Source organism: Vespa mandarinia, chromosome 18 (genome assembly GCF_050613455.1).
Source record: "Vespa mandarinia isolate Hongniang chromosome 18, ASM5061345v1, whole genome shotgun sequence".
NCBI classification, from domain to species: Eukaryota; Metazoa; Arthropoda; class Insecta; order Hymenoptera; family Vespidae; genus Vespa; species Vespa mandarinia.
In genome coordinates, this window is record NC_140827.1 from 2,337,501 (window position 1) to 2,340,000 (window position 2,500).

General features: G+C 32.8%; 1 protein-coding gene across 1 annotated transcript in view; it reads left to right on the top strand.

The window, feature by feature from the left end:
- bbg (PDZ domain-containing protein big bang) overlaps nucleotides 1-2,500 on the top strand; it is a 71,202-nt gene that overhangs the window by 17,375 nt on the left and 51,327 nt on the right. Inside the window, exons 3-4 of the mRNA XM_035874496.2 lie at nucleotides 1-8; nucleotides 510-2,155. The exon at nucleotides 1-8 is cut by the window's left edge and continues 523 nt beyond it. Of these exons, the coding sequence (XP_035730389.2) occupies nucleotides 1-8; nucleotides 510-2,155 (1,654 nt within the window). The remainder of the gene's footprint in view (nucleotides 9-509; nucleotides 2,156-2,500) is intronic.

Consider the following 2,500-nt stretch of genomic DNA (forward strand, 5'->3'; position numbering starts at 1 on the left):
CGAAACAGGTTGTAACAATGTTTAATATATTTGATCGATCGATTGATATCAAAATAAGAAAGAAACAAAAAAAGAAAAACAAAAAACAAAGGAAAAACTTTAATCGCAACATTGTAATCAATTTAATTCGATTAAGATTCGAGATTTTTTTTATTTTTTTTTTTTTCTGTTTTTTTTCTGTTTTTTTTTCTCTTTCTCTCTCTCTCTCTCTCTCTCTCTCTTTAATTACAATCTAAACATTACGACGAAAATTTTTTTTAATTGCGATTATATTATTCAATTAAAAGAGAATTCTTTTCTTTTGTTTTTTCTTCTTTTCTTTTTGATCTATTTTTGTACTTTTTATTTCATTAAATCTTATGATCAAAATTGAAAAAATGAAATAAAGATTATTTGATTAAATTTGCATAGAAATTTTTATTAAAAAAATTTGATAATATGAATCGATCGAAGGAATAATAATATTTTTTAATAAATCCAATATACGAATTATTATTTGTATTTCGTAGGAACCACCGGAAGCTATGGTTTATTTAGACGCCAGATCCCAATGTGGTTCTACGCAAGGTAGTACGTCAGATGACACAGGTAGCTCTATGTCAACTGTAGTCGATAGATTTTCGAGTTCTGATCGAGTATCAACGATCTCGACAACGTCTACGGCTTCGACAGGATCCGAGCAACAGCAACAGCAACAGCAACAACAACAACAGCAACAGCAACAGCAACAACAGAAACAACAAACGATGATATGTTCGTTCGAACAATTTGAACGTGAATTATCATCCAGTCATCCACCGGATTATTTATTACGTAGACTTGCAAGTTCCGAAGCAGTTACACACGTTGAATCACGTGGCGAGGTTGAAAGGATAACAGCTGTTGTAGCACCGAATACCGTTTTAATAGAAGAAACCATAGCTTTACAACCACCATTGAGCTTTCAAGATGCCCCATTAAGTTACGGACACGAATCTATACCAGATTTATTTTATGCGGCTGATTTGGCGGCTGACTCGACGACACATTTTCGACCAATCAAGGACGATGCCGATATGGTCGAACAAGTGGTGAATGAGGATAATGTAGATCTAGAGGAAGACAATGAACATCAACAACAACAACAACAACAACAGCAACAACATTTGCCACGTCCAACGCCAAGAGAAAAGAGTCCACCGCCATTACCAGCGAGAAATCACGTCAATAGGATCAATGTGACTAATCAACAACGATCCATAACGATCAATAACCTTGAACCTATTATTATCAATCACGTTGATAATAATGATTTAAGAAAAAATGATTTACCTGTATTGCCGCCAAAACCATTGCCACGTAAGGATGTCAAAGGTAGAAGAAAGAGACCACCACCTCCGCCACCACCTCTACCACCACCACCACCACCATCATCATCATCATCATCATCATTATCATCATCATCATCACTTATACCAAGAAGAGAACTTTCTTCTTCTGTTATTAACGAGGCTAAGATATCGATTGATTCTAATACGATCGATTCTTCGTCATATGAATCCGATCAACAATATAATTTCGATGATCTAAATGATCATTACGAGGGTACTAATAAAGTTTTAGAGATTATTGAGATTAGAAAGGCAAGAGCATTATCACCCAATAAAGATATCGTAAGAAATTATGAATCTGTTGTTAAGGTTTTAGAAAATGATCGATTTAATGATAACAATGATATTGTTACTTCGATCATCGATAATCCTACGAAAAAAGAGATTAAAAAGATGGAGAAAGAGTTAGTGGAGGATGATGATGATGATGACAATGACGATGACGATGATGATCGCGATGATAACGATGATGATGATGATGATGATGATGATGATGACTCCTTCAAGGACGCTGTTTCTTTGAAAATAAATGACGCCATTGTTATTAACGATAATACGATTTATCGTGAAAACGAAGACGACGAAACTTATAGATCATTGGATGAGATTAACGATGATCTAAGAAAGAACAGCGTAGATCACGTCATAAAAGACGATGATGATCCAGAGATCGTACAGGACGATGAAAGTACCGACGAAAGTGACGACGGTGATTATTATTGGCAATCTAATCTCGCTACGATTGGCGAGGAAGAGGAAACCAATTCTTTGGAATATGTTTCTTTGTGAGTTAATCTCTTTTCTTTTTTTTTTCTTTTTTGTCTTTTTTATTTATTTATTTATTTACTTATTTTTTAATTATCGCCGAATAAGATCCATAAAATTGATTTATCCTATTATATTATACTTGAAGATGATCGATCGATTTTATTGATCAAATCGATTTCATTGATCGATTTAAAATTTTGTTTTTATTTATTTATTTATTTATTTATTTATTTATTTATTTGTTATTTATCGCCGACTAAGATCCATAAAAATTGATTTATCCTATTATATTATACTTGAAGATGATCGATCGATTTTATTGATCAAATCGATTTCATTGATCGATTTAAAATTTTGTTTTT